At 42.8% G+C, this 16,349-nt stretch overlaps 1 protein-coding gene across 7 annotated transcripts in view; it reads right to left on the bottom strand.

Annotated features, from left to right (window-relative positions):
- TTI1 (TELO2 interacting protein 1) overlaps nucleotides 1-16,349 on the bottom strand; it is a 53,976-nt gene that overhangs the window by 28,916 nt on the left and 8,711 nt on the right. For 5 of the 7 annotated variants that reach the window (XM_079945867.1, XM_079945866.1, XM_079945865.1 and 2 more), the window contains 4 exons: nucleotides 13,324-13,436; nucleotides 8,560-10,902; nucleotides 4,175-4,384; nucleotides 1,084-1,232 (listed from right to left, as the gene is read on the bottom strand). In XM_079945867.1, coding sequence (XP_079801993.1) covers nucleotides 1,084-1,232; nucleotides 4,175-4,384; nucleotides 8,560-10,861 — 2,661 coding nt within the window. In that variant the 5' untranslated portion in view covers nucleotides 10,862-10,902; nucleotides 13,324-13,436. The remainder of the gene's footprint in view (nucleotides 1-1,083; nucleotides 1,233-4,174; nucleotides 4,385-8,559; nucleotides 10,903-13,323; nucleotides 13,437-16,349) is intronic. The other 2 variants (XM_079945863.1, XM_079945864.1) reach the window with 1 other exon arrangement.

The following is a 16,349-nucleotide window of genomic DNA, read 5'->3' as shown; positions in this document are numbered from 1 at the left end:
TTATATTTATAGTCAATGACCCAGTGAGGTAGGTACCATCATTTTCATTTTACAGATAAAGAAGTTGATGCTCAAAAAGGTGAACTGACTTACTCCAGGTGGCACGGCTAGTGAAGGGCCGAGCCAGGGCTGGAACCCGGGTATGCAGATCTGACTCCAGTGTTGATGCTCTCAATAGCTACAGTGTATATACGCTGCTACAAAGCCTCCAGAAGAGGGAAGACACTTTACTGATGTGTCAACCAGACACCACCAACAAAAGGCTCCTGAAGAGTGCCTCCTGAGTGGAAAACCCGACAATGCTAAGAAGTATCTCTGGGAAGACTAAACAAATTCCGCAAAACCCAGATGCTGAGTGAGGTAATCTGTGGGTCAGGGTTTCCCAGCCCCCACCCATGACCAGGGCAAAGTGCTCTCATCACTATCAGTAATGCATGGAGGCGGCTGTTTCTCACTCCTGTTTGGGGCTAGGGAGGAATGGGTCAGGCTGTGCTTTCCTTTGGGTATAAGATCTGCCCCCAGGTGATTCTGAAAGCTGGGTCCCCCATGCCCACCCCGCCCCACTGTCCTGTTATCGGAGTCACTACTGTATAGTTTAAGTCTTTGCTGATGGGGAGGCTGCTTGGGAAACTGCTAGCAAACAAGGATGTAAGATTAAGAAAAGTGTTGGTGCCAGGCCTAGGATGAAAATGGAAACAGAAACAGAGACACGGGCTAGCGTCAGGCTTGGACGAATGACCACTTCAAAATATTTAAACCTGTGTCCCACATTAAGTCAGCTCAGAAAGTGATATCCTTTCCAAATCATATGACTTTTTCCCCCTTGGAGATGCAATAACGCTCCAAAACTTTGTGGTTTTTAATTCTACCAAGGGGACTCGGATCCCTTTTGGCCTCTGGGCTGATACAGAAAGACGTAAGACTGGCATCCCACAGATAAATTCCTCCTGATGCCTTCTCTTGGCCACTGCACATGCACTGGGAGATAAGGGTGGGCTCCTTGCTCATCCATGTAGTCATTGCCAATAGACCAAACCTCAGTCCCGCAGCTCTGTGAATGCAGGGAAAGGGCCGCACACTGACCTTCAAGCGGATTTTCAGATTTTTGTCTGACATCAAGTGGATGCAGCGCTCCATCACGTCCGTGGCTATTTGGATCTGCACTGGCAGTGGTGGCTGCACACTGGGATCAGTGTCATTCTCATCCACTTCGGGAGGGTCTGACTGCTCCTCTGGAAAAAGAGCATAACTGGGGGCAGTGTTTTACGAGAGATGCCCCACCCCAACTTGATCTCCCAACTTCAGATAAGGAGTAAGACTTACAAGGGAAAATGTCTAGGAACTGATCCCAAGGAAACCATGTAAAATTTGGGTCAAGCTACGAGTCAAGATATTCACCAAAGCATTACCTGTAACAGCTAAAAACTGGGGGAAAACCTTCCATGTCCACTCAAGGGGGTACGGTTATATAAACCATGGTATATCCATACAATGAATGGCACATTATGAGGGCCTGAAATTTTGCATTTACCAAGGGCTTTAATGACAAGGGAAAATGCTTATGAAATAACATTGTGTTAAAAAGAGAAAAGCAGGATACGAAATTGCATATACAATGTGAGCACTATTATATAAAGTTTTATATAAAGATAGGAGGAAGTTCAAAATATTAACGGAGACGGGGTCATGAGTTAATGGATGATTTTTATTTTTTCCCTATATCCTTAGTTTTTTCTAAGTTGCCATTAATAAATATTTAAAATAAAAACATAAGAGGGCAAGATTCTAATTTGGAGCCCCGAGGCTGGCAGTTCCCTGGCTGGCCTCTGGCCCTTTACTCTCTTTCCTTTCCTTTTGGTTCATCTTTTGACTAAAGGGGGTACATGTCTGTCTTCTCTACCAGCCTGTAAGATCTTCTGAGGGCCAAGATGAAGCCTTACACATCTTGGTATGAGGGACAACACCAGGGCAGCCTGGTGCAATATACAGGGATGGGGTTTGGTCAGAGGACTAAAGTCTTGCCTCCACATCCTATTAGCAACTCCTCTCATCCCATGTCACCTCATTTGAAAAAAAGGGATAAAGCATGTATACCTCATCTGCTTGCTGAGAGAGTTAAATGAGATGCATGTCACCAGCTATTATCATTTTTCTCATTGCCTGGAGTGTTGCATTGCATGAGATAGGTGTTAAGTTTGTAAATTAAAACAACAAAAAGACTTGAGAGTTGCATGAAACCCTGGCCAAAATTCCTCCCCTGAAGGTTATCCTCTATCTGCTTATAGCCTCCAGTCTCCCCACACCCTCAATACCAGCTGTGCTCATTTACACTGAGCTAAGCATTGCTCCCCTAACTTTCTGCCATTTCAGTTTCCTCTGCTGGAAAAACAGAACCTTACAGTAGAGTCCACACCTGTCTCTAACAGATGCTGAAAAGATAAATGAAAATGCATTTGTAGAATGCTTGGATTTCTTGGAGGAAGGGACGTCAGATATATAAGGTGCTCTTACTGTGGTTAAAACAAAAAACCCATGTCAAACCAACATCAATCCAAACATTCCTTACAATGCCAAGTGTGTGGTGTGTACTTGATGAACGATAATTATAAGAATGATAAGGCTGTGCTTTTCTTTCTAGAGGAGGATTTGTTGTTTGAAATTCACCTACTGCGAAATGTTATCTGAGGGATGTGGATTTTGCTACCGGAAGAAAGATTTGATTCATTCAATTTGCTCCTAGCCAACATCAGCTAGAACCAGAAGATCCTAATCATGAAAGAATTGATTCAGTGACAATGCTAGAATTTCAAACAAGAATGGCAAATCTGGATTATGAGGGATCAAGATGCCTCTTCTTCACGGTTTCTAGGCTTGAGCAAGGGGTGCAGTTTATGAGAAGGATTGGGTTGGCTCAAGAGACAAAACTGAGAAGAAAAAGCCTGATAGATTTCTGATTAGAAAATTCTGTTCTTGGGGAGAATAACAACTCAACTCTGCATAAATCATTATGTGGGCCTTGTGATGCTTCCCTGCTATTTAGAAGGAATTTGTTGCAGTTAGTTGCATTGAACTACTATTTCCTGTTATCCTGGAGGTATTTCCTGTTATCCTGGAGGTATTGGCTTCAGTTCATCAGAGTCTCAGAGTAGAGTGCCAAAAAAAAAAAAAAAAGAAAAAGAAATCTGCTCTATTCCAACCTAACAAACTAATTTGGGACTCAGTTTGATTTAGGATAGTTCTGAGACCACCAAGCTCATTATGACTTGGCATTTTATATTTGCAGAGGAGATTCTAATAATTTATTAATCCTTCCGTGACCTGAAGCTCCAGATTGAGCTTGTGAATAAAACAATAGGCCAGAGCTTCAACTAGCCTGAACTCCCTTCTCCTTTATCGTATAAATTGGTAAGAAAAACACTGGAATCTACTCCTACCAATAAATAAAATAAATGGACAAAGCATGTGAAAAGATAATGGACATAAGAAAAAATTGTTAGGAAAGATGCATATAGAAAGATGTTCAACCTTTCTAGCAATCAAAGAAATGCAAAATAAAATAACGAGAACCATTTTAATTTAGCAAGAAGTAAAACTGGTAATAGTCAATGTTGGCAAGCTTGTGGTGAAACCAGTATTAATCCTGAACTGCAGAAGAGAAGGTGTAAATTGCCACAACCTTTCTGAAAGACAATTTGGCAAGCATAACATGATGTTCATATCCCTGACCTAGAAATCCCACTTCTGAGACTTATACAGAAATATGCAAAAAGAAGGAAAAGGTCACGTGCATATAGAATCATGCACTGCAGCACTGTTTATTAGAGTGAAAAGCTAGAAGCAACCTAAACTTCCCACAGGGGAATGTATACTTAGTGGCAGCTATTAAAACATTAATTATGAAAACTCCATAGCAACATGAAGAGTTCCTTATTATATAACTAAATGCAAAAAGGGTATAATGCATTTAAACTGTGGCTGCAACCAAACAAAAACAGGTTTGCAGTAGAAAAGGATGGAAAACAACTACACACAAAGAGAATGCTTACGTTAGCATGGCGGGGGTTATTTGTGACCTTTCTTATTTCCAAACTTTCTATCATGATGTTTCATTGTTTTTACAATAATCTGCTTCCAAAAGTAAAAAACAGCTGAGGCCAAAATAAATAATAGTTACCTTCTTCATTATCAAAACCCGAGACATTTCCATCTGCTACATCCTTTTCCTTGAGGTAGTTCAGCACAAACTGTTCAATGTCTTCGGCTGTTGTGGTATTCTCAAGTCCTTTCTCAGGACTTGCTGGTCTTTGGCTCAAATGACTTCCCTCTTCCCCTACACTTTGCTCTTGGAGTTGCCCGAGATGACCTGCGTCTGGGAACCACTGGGCTATAAATAAAGTGTTATAATGATCACCTTGGTCATTGACAACAGGCATTAGTACTTTCTAAGTAAAATAAGCTCTCTGCCATGGCCTGCATGGTGCCCACAGGAGCCAGTCCCTACCTGTCTCTCCAACCTCCTCTTCTAACCACTCCCGGCTGCCCAATGCGCCAGGTATCCTCCTGCCTTAGAACCTTTGCACATGCTGTTCTTACTATCTGGAATACTTTAACCTCCTTTGTAACATCTGGTTAATTCCAACTCACTTTTCATGTTTCAGTACAAATATACATTACCTAGTAAAGCCATTCCTTGACCCCCGTGCCCCCCCAACCCAGCCCTGCCAATCTAACTTAGGTCTTTTATACGCTGTCTTATACAGCACCATGTTCTTTTCTTTCAACTCATCACAATTTGTAATTACTGTATTTACTTTGTATGTATTGTTTAGTGTCTGAATCTCCCATTAGACACTGTGTTCCATTGATCACCACTGGAAAGCCAATATGCCCAGCATGGAGTGGGTGCTCAAAATATATGCTGAATGAATAAATATGCTAGACTGGAGGAAAGCTACCAGTGACAAAATTCTGAGTGCAGGATACACTGCTCATTAGCGGAAGAAAGGCTCTGCAGAGCCTTGAGAACAGACACAGTCTCACACAGATATCTGATATAAAATGCTTCAGAAGGCTGGCATTTTCTCTCCAAAGCTTTTCCTTTTTTAGTGATGCTCCAATACTTCTGATGTGTCACTGCAGAATAAGCCTTAAACATTACAGAACCAGTGGTTTTCAAACTGTGTCTTGAGGAGCCCTAGGGCTCTGCAGAAATGTCTCAGGGTCACAACAGGGAGGGCACCTAGAGACAGCAGGTTAAAGGGTGGGAACAGAGTTTCTATGCCTTCTTTTACCAGCCCTGCTCTAATTTGAACTCTTTTTGTATACTGGGGTCCCCCAGGGCTTCATTTCAAAAAAGGCTCTTAATACTTAAAGAATGAATCAACAAGAAAACTCTATGGCCTGAATTTTTGCCCTCCTTTTGCAGACAGCAGGGGAGAAGTCTCTGATGACCTTTAGCACCTGCTAATCTCTTTTCTATCAAGGAGCATCTGCACAGAGCCACAGCAACAGCAGATGGGCTACGCCAGGGCCAGGCCACTGGGAGCAGCAGAGAGCAAATGCTGGATATGAGAGCGTTTGGTCCAGTACCTGGAGATTCCTACGTGAAGGGATCGATTATGCCATTTCTTCAGTGCCCAGGCATAAATCTGTCCTTAATGTACTCGGAGGGACTGCATTCCCAATGGGTTAAAGCCAGGGCCCAGCATTTACACTGCTAAAAGTAGACATGCTGCAAAGATTATTTTCTAGATTTAAGGCAAAGCAGCTCGACCTCACTCTTAATGCAAATTAAATTGTAATAAGGTGCACTTTTTCTCCTACTGGATTAGCAAAGATCAAAAAGCTAGGTAACATACAGTGTGGGTGACGGGGTGGCAAAATTGGCGCTCTCTTACATTGCTGATGGGAGTTTAAACTGGTGCAACCTCTTCACGGAGCAATTTGAAACTCTTTATCTATCACAGATTTAAATGTAATACCCTCTAAGCCAGCAACTGTCTTAGGAATATACTCTACTGGTATACTCAGACATGTCCAAAATGACCTACAGAGAGTACACTACAGCATTTTGGGGGTGGAAGGGGCAAAAGACTGGAAACAACCAAAATGTCCACCAAGAAAGGGCTGCTTAAATTATGGTGCAGCCACACAATAGAACATTGTGTGTCCAGAAAAACACGGCCTTGCATGTGTGGATGTGGCACAGTCTCCGAATGCTGAGGTATGTGGTATGGACGCTTTCTCATTTTCAAAGCTACCCAACTTTTTTGTTGTTATGAATAATCACTGGATCAGCAGGTGGTGCTAAGGAGTAATTTAACTGATGGTTCTTGCCTTCACTGTGGAACCTAATGCTTTTTTAGTCAATGCCTGTGAAACACTGTGTATGTGGTAACTCAATTTCCTAAAAGATATAGTGGGTTCTTTTAAAACCTTCTGGAAGTTCTCTGAGACCACACTTCCACTCCCATCTTAAAAGAGTGACCATCAGTTAGACAATTCGAATGACAAGAGGAAACGCCAGCAGGCAGTGCTACTTTGATTTGTGTGAGACCGATCCTCTCCCCAGGACTGCTTACCATTCAAAATGCAAGTGTGCGCTGGGTTATTTCAAAACTTTCAGAAAAGCTATCCCCACTTTTGCTGGTTTTCCTAGGATGCTCTCAAGTCAAGCTTAACCATCCTCATTTTCCTCTCTGCAATTTAGAGAAAAGGTGCTACACAGGATTCCTCTTCAGAGATGACCAAAGACACTGGCAATCCAAGGCAATTCAATTTTCATGGCCCAAATGGAGATAACTCCTGAGAGGATATATTTAATAGGCCTTTTGTTAATATATATTTTAAAACTCAAACTGACATGTAGTAGAGTTCCTCAAAACACTAAGGATGGAAGCCTGGGGTATATTTGGGCCATGGAAGCCACTCATAGTCTAAAATCTATAAGCAGTAAGCCAGTCTTAGGAGCGTTTCCATGTTCTTCTTGGTCACCACTGCCATCCCGGTGACTAGTCCAGCACACAGGCTTCCGAGTGGTTGCAAAATACAACCCCCACTCCTTCCCTTGGTCTACAAGGCCCCGTGGGATTCATCCTCACCCAGCCTTCCAATTTCATCTTGTGTCACTGTCTCCACAATGATCTCTTCTCCATTCTCCAAAGACCCCAAGCCCTTTCTTCCCTCCAGGCCTTTGCACCTGCTGTTCCCTTTGCCTGAATGTTCTTAAAAAACATAAAAATGATGTGACAGCTCCATATGTACTGATGGGCCCTTCTCAGCCTTCAGGTCTCAGCTCTAATGCCGTTTCCTCAGAAAGGAAGTGCCATGATCAAGTCCCCTGACCACTCTGCTACTGTCCTGTTGCCCTCCTGCAGTAGCAGGAAAGCTCCTTGAGTTTATTCATCTTCTTCACTGCTGAATCCTGATTACTTAGCACAGTGTCTAACATATTGCAGGTAAGCTTTACTGAATGAATAAAAGAATATGTACACTGCATGTGAACGTTCATGAATGAATGAATGAACACTGGAAGTGGTATCAGCTACAGGGCAGAGAACTGTCCCTGTTCAGTCACCTTCCTTGAGAAACTTTCTTACATGGTCTTAGCTTTTTCAGCTGACAAAATGAGGTCAGTGACCTTTCCACCTACTTTGGCGGCTATTAGAAGTACTGAAATAAATACTGGAGGTATGCTCTTTGGATAAAAGGAACTCATGTATATAGCTCATATATATATATATATATATATATATATATATATATATATATTTTTTTTTTTTCATTCGAAGATTGACTATCCAGTGAAGGGATTCTCTTTCTTATAGTCCAAAACTTTGCCATTTTAATGGTGGGTTAACACCTCCAACAGACACCCAACAGGGTGAAAGGGAAGTAGAGAAATTCAAACCACCTCATACAATTAAAAGGTTAAAAGAAAGTTTCTAGACCTGCTCTGTCCATCATGGTAGTCACTAGCTAGCTACATGTGGCTATTTAAATAAAAATAAAAAATTCAGTTCCTCAGCTGCACTAGCCACGTGTAGTTATTATATTGGACAGAACAGATATAGAACAGTTCCATCATCACAGAAAGGTCTATTGGACAGTACTGTTCTAGATTATCTGTGGACTGAATAATTTAAGTTAGCCCTGTTCTCCATTAGCATAGACACTGCTAACTCTAAATATTGTCAGAATCAGTCTGGTATATTGAAAAGAACAAAATTGTCATAAATCCTGACTTTCCTCCTTATCGTGTGACCTTGGCTAAGTAGGAGCTCACTGAGCCTTAGTTTTCCTTACCTGCAAAATAATGTTTACATTTAGTCTGCAGGGTTTATGTCCCTGGGACAGAGCAGGGGTTCAATAGATGGTAGAGATTATTAAAAGTATAAAAACATAAGCAATGGAACTCTACCGTAACATGTGGGACCAGACAGATACCTAGTCAAATAACGTCCTCCATAGCATAACCCCAACCAAAGAAAAAAACAGTTAGATGAACAAGGATACTAGTCCTTCCCTCCAATCAGCATTAAAAAAGGGCTCTCAACGTACCTAATGCTGTCAGCAGGGCATGCAGTACACTGACAAAGGAAGTTGTTCTCTTATCATAAAATTGGTCCAGGGTAGCCAAGACATCTTGAACCACATCTGCCACCAAAGGGAGCAGGCTAGCATCTGAGTTCTGTAGCATGACTTCCAAGACCTTCGGGGTATGCGGGTGGAGAGATAGATGACGCAGATTTAAAGAGATCCCATTTACCAAATAGTCTGAATTCTGATTGATCAGCTGCTGCAGGGAGTCGTAGCCACAAGCCTGGCAAATGTCCATCATGGTACTGATGGCCGCCTGACTGATAAGCAAGGTTTGGTCTCCAGCTTTCTCCAGGACTGGATAGAGGGCTGACATCAAGAGCAAACGGAAGTCTTTCCCTAGTGCGTGTGCAAAGTGGCCAATCCCTTCCAACTGGATGCATATTTGCCAGATGTTGCTGTTCATGGAGCAGATCGTGGGACTTGGCTTTGAGAAGGTGGGAGAAGAGGTAGCCCGGCAGGTGTGTGCACCAGAAGTGAGGGCCTGAATGCCTGACTGCATCATCGTCAGCTCCTCTCCCACCTCTTCAGCTTCCAGGCAAGTGACCAAATACCAGTTTTCTTGGCTTGTGTATTCTTCAAGTATTGATGTCACGATCTCCCTCAGTTCCTCTGGGTTTGTTTTAATGTGTTTTTCATGAACATTCTCTACCCCTAACCCAGCAGCCCCTACAACCAGTTCATTTAGGATCATGGCGGCCTGCTTCCGGTAAACCACAGACTCGTGGTACAGTTCCATAAAGGGATCCACGAGCAAGTAGAGGTTCCCATAGAAACCAAGAAGCTGACAAACCTGCCTCAAGAGCAGGAAAACCCTCTCATCATTGAAGAAGCGAAAATATCTCCTCTGCATTTGAGCCCACGGCCGGGAGGCGGAAGTCTCTGGAGAAGTGCTCAGATGCTCAGAGTTCCAATGCCGCTCTTCAACGATTTTGACGTCGGCCACATCTAATTCCAGAACTTGGATAAGCGCTTTGGAAAGGCGCTGGAGATGGGCCACAGAGTTGAGGACAAAGTTCACTTTGGGGCCCAAGAGTTTCAGGTACCCGAGTAACAAGGAGAGAGTAGACAATCTGCCCTGATCGTCTTGGGAGTTCATCAGGCGGGGAAGGGACGTGGCAAGGGAGTGCAGGTTTTCTGACAAGATGTCAGCAAAGGCTCTGCTGCCCACCACGACTTTCTCATCTGCAAAACGTCTCAGAATTTTATTGCATTGGGCTTGGACGTCAGGACTCTCATCATTTACCAGACTCACCAGAGCCTTCAGAAGGGGACCAGCCGATTCGACCAGTGACTGACTGCACTTCAAGAGAAGGGCCTCGACAAAGTCTATCACTTCCAGCCTCACCTTCCAGTGTGGGTGAACTGAAACGCACTCAGTTATCTTTTTAATAAGGACAGTCAACCTGTCGCCGGTATTTTTTACCCAATTGGCTTCCCTGTGAACCAACAGCTCCGCTACTCTGTGCTCCACGGCAGGCTTTTCTCGGACCTCTGAGACTCTTCTGAGCTGTTCATCAGCCATAATGAAGCTCACTGTCTTGTAAAAGACCTTTAGGGAAGACACGACAATGCTGTGCCCTTGTTTAAAGTCTCCTGTGATGATCCTGGTCAGTGTAGTTGAGAGGCCAGGTAAAAAAGAAGCAAACAAATCCCCCAGCTGCTTTTGCTCAAGTTCATCCAAGGACCTTGGATGGTCTTGACACTCACATTGAAAGAGTAGAACCTGTAAACATTTTAAGGCAGCCATTTTAATTTGTTTTGATTTCTCCTGTTCTGCTAGGCCTAACAATAAAGATACAGCAAATCCTAAACGAGGCAGAATGGAGGGCTCATAAATAGTCAGAATGATGTCCCCATAAGCCGAGTGCATTAATGCACTGAGGCCCTGGATCACAGCCAATTTCAACTCCTCTGACACAGCTGCAGGTTTCTGAGAGTTGGGTGAATACAGGCAAGCAGAGAGTTCTGAAAAGAGTTCCTGGAGAAGTTCTTGTTCCTTCACACACGTTGAAGAGAGGACAAGGGTGATGCATTCCACCACACTCTGGATCAAGTGCTCTCTTTTGGGGCCCGGGGTCTTCAGGGTAAATCGCAAAGGGAAGAGGATGTACTGCTGAAGTTCCTGAAGGGCAGAGTCACTCACGACTTGTAACTGTGCCTGCAGACACTCCACATTCTCCACTGTCTGGGTCTTTGTGAGCTGAACACAGATGGGACGCAAGACGCCAAAGGCCTCCTCTGGAGTATCAAAAACTGCCATTGTGCAACAGGCTTCCTCTCACTGAGCAAACACCCTGCAGGCTGGAGGGAGGAGACTTTTCAGTAAAGAAGGCCAAGCTCAAAGAAAATACAAAGTGAACTTGCACTCATTCATTCAACAGACATTCAGTGGGGGCTTATGTACCAGTCACTCCACACAGTGCTAGGGGAGCAATGGAACGGAAAAGAGCCGGTTCCTAGTCTTAGGGAGCTCCCAGTCCAGGGAGGGAAGCAGATGTACAGTTACAACACAGTCTCTTAAGAATTAGGCTAGGCCTGTGCTTGTGGTCCTACGTGAGTATAGAAGACGTATGCGTCATAACACTCAGAAAGCCAGGGTGGGTTTCACAGGAGGAAGATGCTTGAGCCAAGACTCCAGGGAGGAGTGAATTGGAACCTGTGGGCTATTCTAAGGAGTATGGATTTTAACCTGTGATAGTGATGGAGAACCACTGAAGGTTTTGTCTTTTTTAACTTGAGGTATAATATACATAGAGCGAAAGGCACTAGTCTTAACATAGCAGCTCAGTGAATTTTAATGTACGCAGAGACTCACAGAACCACTACCCAAAATAAGATATATAATATTTCCAGCACCCTGGAGGGCTCCCTCATGCCCCTTTGCAATCAATTCCTATTTCCCCTGCCCAGAGGTAACCATTACTCTGACTTTTATCAGCCTGGACTAATTTTGCCTGTTCTTGTCATGGAGAGATTTCAAGCAGAGGTGATAGGAACAACTTTATGCATTGAAAAGACCCCCTGGCAGCCAGTAATACAGGAGAAGACTCAGAGCTGGGTGAGACTGAAAGCAAAACAAAATGAAAGGGAGTGGCCAGAGAAATGGGAAAACCAGGAGCGCACACTATCACAGAGACCATGGGAGAAGAGAGATTTGAGCAGGATGGAGAGGTGGATGGCAGGCAGGCAGTGAAAGGAGACAGGTTTATAGGTAAGTGAAGGAGCTGTGTGACTTTACACATGGGCTATCAGCCCGTGACTTTGCATTTCCCCTCACAGAGAAGAGGCTCTTTTCTCTGTGAGGGGAAATGCAAAGTCATGGACTGATAGCGAATAAGAAGGCGGGTAAACAGAGGGCTTGAGGAGAGAAATAAAATTCTCAAATATTCCCTTTGGGGAAGCAGAGCATGCTGGGAAGACACAAAAGTATGGCCCAAGGGTACTGAGGACTGAGTTGAAGCTGGAGACCATTAAACATGCACAACTGTAAAACGCTGGTACCGGATGGAGGCTTAGAGATCACCTAGTCTGGTGGTGTCTCCTTCTCTCTCTCTCTCTGTCTCAGCTCTATTTGCTGGGGGCTTCTGAACAGATGATGACAAGAAAGTGTCCGCTGCTTCTCGCTGTCCCCAGTAGTGCTGGCAGGCAAGTGGTGCCTGGTGGGTGTGGGCAAGACCTGCTCAGCCCAGAGAGAGAGCTGGTGCTGGATATCCTCCATGGGTCAGGAGAGGGCTCCAGGGCAACAATCAGGCTCTCATACCCGGGACAGAGTCTGGTCCACAGAACTCCATGAGAGGAAAGGCAATGCTGTTCTGTGAGGTTCGTTGGGGGGATATCTCCTGGTCTGTGACCCTCAAGAAGCCAGGGAAGGGAAGAAGCTCAAATTTTCCCTATTCCAGACTAGCAAAATGCCAGGTGTGGAGGCCAGAAAGCTGGGCCAGGGACTACTGACACCCTATCAGCACCAGCTCACACACTGATGACCCCGAGGCTACTGTGCCACCCCTTGCCCAAGGTACTAGTATTTAGAACAACAGAAGCAAAGGAAGTAACCACTTAATGGGGCCCAACAGTCAGGAGCAGGAAATGCAAATATAGCACCCTTGAGGTGGTGAACCTTAGTTTAACAGAAATGCTAAAGGAGACAGACAAGAATATGAAAAATAATTAAGACCAATAAGGAAATTCAATTACAAGACAAAAGATATTTCTTAGAATTTAAAAACATGTCTTTCCACACTAAAAAAGCTCAATTGATTAAAAAAAAAAAGGCGGTTAATTGCTGAGATCCAATTAGTGGCTGGGAAGATCAAGTAGAGCTATCTTAAAACTCTGAGCAAAAATACAAAGAGATGGAAAATGTGAGACTTGGAGCACAGATCTGGGAGAACCCACATATAAATAGCTGGGAATTCTGGAAGGAAAAAAAGGAACAGATGGAGGAGCTAAAACAAATAAATAACTGAAACATTTCTCTGAGCTGCAAAAGTATTTATCTGGAGATTGAAAAGACTGAAGGATACACACGTAGTCAAATTGTGGTAAAATTCCTGTACACTAAAAGATAAACGGAAAAGAAAATCACATATGTCTTCAGGAAGAAACAACAAATAACTTACAAAGGAAAAAGACCGGCTTTGGACTTCTCATTTGCAATAGAAGACAGTGGAAGAGCATCTACTGACTGCAAATAAAGGATTGTGGCCCCCAAACCCTACTTACAGCAAAGATATTCAGCTGTCAGGGTGAAGAGCCATATGTGAGGATTCAGAGAGGGTAGCACCACATGTCCTACCAGAGGACTCCATTCAAACAAGAAGTGACTCGAAACAGACCTAAAATGGGAAGATGAATGAAGAAGGAAACGTTGCTGAGTAACTTTTTTTTCTTTTAGCATGGAAAACTTTCTTCAAATAAAACGTTTAAGTGGAAGCCCAGCACGTAAAACAGATAAAATCAGAGGGTCTGGTTAAAGCTGGGGTGAAGGCGATGGCCGGGGGCTCTGCATCTCTCTTATTTATCTCAGGAGTTTCAAGACAATAACCTGGGGTCCCCTGAACTATGTTCTCAGATTATATGACAAAAACTGTAATACAGCAAGTGAGGTGAGAACACAACCTGTGCCAAACTGAACTTATCCGCTTTCTTCTGTATTCCCTTTGTGATTTATGGTCCTCACCTGGGCTAGACGCCTTAGCCTCTCTGCTTTCTTTCACCTCCCTCTTAATTCCACTGTTCCCTAAATTTCATCAGTTCTACCCCTTCAACATCTTTCAAAGCTGTTGAGGATGATAATCATCTATTTGATATTGGACTGACCGTAATGGTTTCTTCTCTGGCCACCCTTGCCCTGTGTGCTTGCCCGTCTTGAATCCATATTTCACACTGACATGTAAGTAATTTTTTTAAAACAAAACTCTGGATCACTCTTTTCCATGTTTAAAATCCTTCACCTGCTCTTTGTAGCCTGCCTAAAGTACAGACACCTTTCTACCATGGCATACAGGGCCCTGCACCATCAGGCCCCTGCCTGTCTCATCAACCTCATTTCGCACTGCTTCACCCCTTGAACTTGAAACTGCAACCATGTGAAATTATAAAACTTGCAATTTCCTAAACAGGTAGTGCTATTTCATATTCTCCTCCTTTCTCCTACCACTGTACACACTGCTATTACAGTATTTAGCATGCTGAATTATTTTGTATATGCCTGTTTTACCTACTTTAGACTGGGCAATCCTACACCTAGAACCTACAAGGGCATCTGGTATATGATAAGCAGTCAGAAACATCTGTACAGATTCTCCTTTCAAGTAGGATACAGTAGGGTATGGCAGGCCAATACTCCTGGTGACAACTAGAGAAACCAGATAAATTATAAAAAGCGTTTCTTAAAGCATCAAATAGTTGCAGAAGCAACAAAGACCAGATGAACTAATACTCTAGTGAAGGATGAAAGTTCACAGTGAGTCAACAATCAATAGTTGGGTTTTTTTGTTTGTTTGTTTGTTTTCCATTTGCTGATCCCGGACATGGCTCAGGATTACGAAGAGGCCCAGGCTGAGGGCTGTCACTGAGGAAAAAGAAACCACGACGCTTTTAATGTGGTCATATAGGACTGGAGTCCTATATGCAAAACCGTAGTCTTCAGGGATCTCAAAATACATGACTTCTGAGAGAAGGCCGCTGCTGGGGGACAAATGGCTGAGAAATGTCCAAACAAATGAAAGAGATCAACCCACAGATTCAAGAAGCTCAGCAAAGCCCAAGTTGACAATACAAAGAGAAACACACACAGACACATCATAGTCAAACTGCTGAAAAACCAAAAGTATGGAGAAAAATCTTAAAAGTAATGCAGCAACAGAAGTGACAGGCAACTTCTCTAAAGAAATGATGAAATCCAGAAAACAACAGAATGACATCTTTGAAGTGTGAAAGGAAAGTAACTGCCAACCTTGAATTTTACACCCTATAAAACTCTTTCACAACTGAAGGTAAAATGCAAGACAATAATGCACAAAAGGTGCATGGATAGTATAAAAGGAGTTAAGTGTATTAAGAGTCTAGCAGTATCAGGAAGTGATAAAAAAAATCTGTATTAGATTGTCAAGAATGCATGTTGAAATCTATAGGGTAAACTCCAAAAGAGCTATAAAAGTTCAGACAGTAGTAAAAATGGGATAATTAGTACTTCTGATTGATCCAAAAGGTGAAAAATGAGAAAAAGGGAAGCAAAACTGGTGGGTCAAACAGAAAACAAATACTTAATAAGATGGTGGACAGAAGCCCAACTGAAACACTGATTACATGAATTCAGAGTTTCTCAACAGTGGCACTACTGACATTTTGGGCTGGATAATTTGTTGGTGGAGAGCTGTTCTGTGCATTGTCAGATATTTAGCAGCATCTTTGGCCTCTGTCCCCAACATGCCAGTAGCACTCCCCCAAGAGTACCAACCAAAAACGTCTCCAGATACTGCCAAATGTCCTGTGTAGGGCAAAAATCGCCCTGGATAAGAACCGCTGGTATAGAATCAACATAATCCCAATCAAAACCCCAGCAGCATTTTTATAGAAAGTTATAAGACGACTCTAAAATTGATATGGGAATGCAAACAACCTAGAATAGCAAAGACAATCTTGAAGAAGAGGAATTAAATTGGTAAATTTTGGTGGTGAAGTTTTACACTATCTGATTTCAAGATTTACTGTAAAGATACAATAATTAAAGGGCAAAAAGAAAGACAAACAGATTAGTGGAACTGAATAGAGTCCAGAAATAGTCCCCATATATACAACAGAGACTCCATATATAGACTCACATACCTGACAAAGTTGACACTGAAATCAACTGGGAAAGAATGGTCTTTTCAATTAAAGGTACTGTGCCACCTGGCTATCCACATGAAAAAATATATAGGTCTTGATTACATCTCATACTAGATTTAAACATGGAATGTCAAATAACAAAGCTTTCTGAAGAAAACAAAGAACGTCTTTGTAATCTTGGAGTAGCCAAAGATTTCTTAAACAGGACACAGAAAAGAGCTAACCATAAAAAAAAATGATAAATTGGACTACATTGAAGTTAATATAAAAGATTTTCTATAAATCATTAAGAAAAAGACAATCCAACAGAAACATGGAAAAGAAGTTGAACAAGCATACCACAATAGAGGATATCCAAATGGCCAATAAACACATGAAAAGACATTAACATCACTGCTCCGGAAAATCCAATATAA

This window comes from Stenella coeruleoalba (assembly GCF_951394435.1).
Source record: "Stenella coeruleoalba genome assembly, chromosome: 15".
Lineage (NCBI taxonomy): Eukaryota > Metazoa > Chordata > Mammalia > Artiodactyla > Delphinidae > Stenella > Stenella coeruleoalba.
This window is presented reverse-complemented; position numbering and strand designations above follow the sequence as displayed.